Source organism: Austrofundulus limnaeus, unplaced genomic scaffold (genome assembly GCF_001266775.1).
Source record: "Austrofundulus limnaeus strain Quisiro unplaced genomic scaffold, Austrofundulus_limnaeus-1.0 Scaffold65, whole genome shotgun sequence".
NCBI classification, from domain to species: domain Eukaryota; kingdom Metazoa; phylum Chordata; class Actinopteri; order Cyprinodontiformes; family Rivulidae; genus Austrofundulus; species Austrofundulus limnaeus.
Window position 1 is genome coordinate 1158150 of NW_013952467.1, and position 2963 is coordinate 1161112.

Consider the following 2963-nt stretch of genomic DNA (forward strand, 5'->3'; position numbering starts at 1 on the left):
TATTTATTTTGAGTACATTCTAGTCAGCTGTGTGAACTTAATTAAATAAATTATGGATCTAAAAGCATAATATACAGCATGATTAACAACTTTAAGTTTTATTTCTACAGTAGAAAGTGGTAGAAATTGTTTTTCATAATTAGGATTTTCCTGGTTAAATAAACGTCAATAAATAAGTCTGTCAATTCATCCATCATTAGGTTTCTGATCAGTTCCAAACATCCATGTATCTGTTTTTCTTAATATTTACAGGATGATAAAACTGATTAAAGTTACCGGGTATATTTTATATGACCACTGTTTCACAGTGTCATAATGYTAAAAGGCTGCATGATGTCATGCCAGTTTGTTATGAGTAGACCTGTCATTTAATCAGAAAAATAAATGATCTGTTCATTGTGTAGTTAATATTTTAAGCATGCAGTTGCTTGGCACAATGACATGTTACAAATAAAACTAAATCAAGAACAAACAAGATAAAGCAAAATTCTCCTCTAAAGTCATTGCTTGGGATAAATGGTCACCTTAATTTCATTARCTGAGCCACAAGAGTGAGTTTAAAAACATGATGATTCAACTAGAATCTATCTCTAATTTAGTTATTTTAATCAAGTGTTTTATGTAGGTAAAAGTATGTTTAGGAACCTGGTAAAATACACCAGAATGCAGGAAACTGCATCTACTAGTTTCAAAATTTTCTGGGGGAGGACCCCCAGACCCCCAACTAATGCCCCCCATCACACAAATTACAATGCTTCTGATGCTCATTGCTTAACCTTAGAGAGAATAAACCAACACACCTGTAGTGCTCCACCTGTGTACTACAAAACTGAACTGTGTTCTATGAAATTATTTGTCAAACTCTACTCCTGAGTTTAAAGGGCTGGTACAGTACAAAGTATAATGCAGGTGAACATCACACAGGTGTGATTGAGTACACATTATTGCACCACAGTAGAAACATTTACTTTGTTGTTGATGAATGTGAAGATGCAGGTTTTGATCAGTGAATACAAAATTCAAAAATATTACATGCTAGTGCTACAGGTTTGCCTAATTTTTTATATGTACAAAAATTGGGCCGGTCTTGGCCATTAAACTCCCGGGCTACATCTGGAAGAGGTAAGACTCCTCCGATAATGTCCAAGTTTTGGTAAAACTGTAGTTTTTACAAAGAACCAGAAAATAAATAAAAAAATTCCCCACGACAGTTTTTTCTACCAAAACTTAGTGCAGTTAGTCAGTCCAGGTGATCKATTAATGTTAGCTAAGTTCAGTGATGAGTTAAAATCTATTATTGAGGTGTTTTTAATCAGTTAAACGGTCTTGGCCATTAAACTCCCGGGCTAAAGTTTCCTCACTCCGCCCTTGATGTTCAGACTTCACTGATGGCAAGTAAACAAGGTGGTGCATAATTTAGGAAATGTGATTACTCAAACAGAATGAAATGTTTTAATTTGCCACCCTAATGAAATGAAAGAAATAAAAGTGAGGTGGTTTGGATTTGCTGCATAGATAAATATGGATGAAAATATGTGATGACTTTTTTTTGGTGGATATGAGAGCATATCAGATGGGACAATCAGCAGAGAATGGGTCGAAACACATCTGTTCAAATGATTCAAGGTAAATGTCAGACTAAACTCATCATGTTTTCTAATCTTAAAGGACAAGAAGTACATGGATTGTGAACAATTCATTTCCCGTAAACTCAGATGTTTGCATTTACACATTTCATTATACCAATTTAGGCAAGAAATGTATTTTATTTTGAAAAATAAATCCATTCATTCTGTTGCAGGCAGAGTTACAGTGCAGGAACACACAGAACAACCTTATCGAGCTGTGCAAACACAACAGCTGTTTCACTACAACCACTTATCAGAACAAAGAGTTCAAAATCAGGAATAAATGTAGAAAAATTGCTCCGTTAAAAAACACAAACTGTTTAAAAACATTTTAACACTGTTTTATTACAGTTAATTGAATTTTCAGTGGAGGCCCAAGCATTAGTCCGAGTGTTTGTCCTGTCCCTGCAGACTGTCTGTCTCAGTGGACAGTGAGCTGATGTGCTGAAGGAGGACATCACAGTGGTGAGGACTGCGCTGTTTGTCCCTCGCAGCCTCAGCCTCCCTCATCAGGAGGGTCGGGTGGACTGAGCTGCCTTTCTTCAGGATTTCTGGACATACAAAGACAAAAACACGGCAAAGACAGCAGTCAGAATGATTAAACTAAGAGGAAAAATACTTACAGAATGCCACAAAAACACACAGTTTGTGTGGATGGCCTCATCGGAGCTCAAACCTCCACATTACTGAAGTACAGTGGGATTATCTCAATTGATCACAAAACAGACAACATCCAAAGAAAAGCTTTCAAATAGAACACAATGAAAGCTATTCCTGAAGAACAGATCCTGTGAAGACAGTTCAATGAGTTGACTGTTGAAGTAGTAGTCATATCAAATGTTGACTTTCAAGCTGGTTTGAATAAAAAAAACAACAACACAATTTCCCCTCTTTGCACATATTAAATAAAGTGCTGTGCTAACTTTTGTGGTTCTGAATGATAAAAGTTTGAAATTCCATGATTTGGTTGACTATAATATTTTACTGTTTATGTACAAGGCTCACAGAAATGTATTACCTTCCAACATTCAGGCAAACTTTGTTAAGAGAGACAGTTATTATCTGAAGGGGATGGTAATGTTTGTGAAGCCATATTTTTGTACTTGCTTGAGAGAAAGATGTACTTTAATCCAGGGTATAGGATTATGGAATGGTCTGGAGGATGATCTTAAAAATGCTAGATCAATGTATATATTTAAAAGACAGATAAAAGATAGTTTTCTGAAGGTACAGTATATGAAAGAGCAAAATGTGAAGCTACAGTGGTTTGCAAAAGTATTCATACCCCTTGAACTTTTCCATATTTTGTCACATTACAACCACAAACATAAATAT

General features: G+C 35.4%; 1 protein-coding gene across 1 annotated transcript in view; it reads right to left on the reverse strand.

The window, feature by feature from the left end:
- Nucleotides 1-1746: 1746 nt before the first annotated feature.
- The window catches only part of dnaaf5 (dynein axonemal assembly factor 5), a 27174-nt gene continuing 25957 nt past the window's right edge, over nt 1747-2963 (reverse strand). The window contains exon 13 of the mRNA XM_014010098.1: nt 1747-2179. Coding sequence (XP_013865552.1) covers nt 2010-2179 — 170 coding nt within the window. The 3' untranslated portion in view covers nt 1747-2009. The remainder of the gene's footprint in view (nt 2180-2963) is intronic.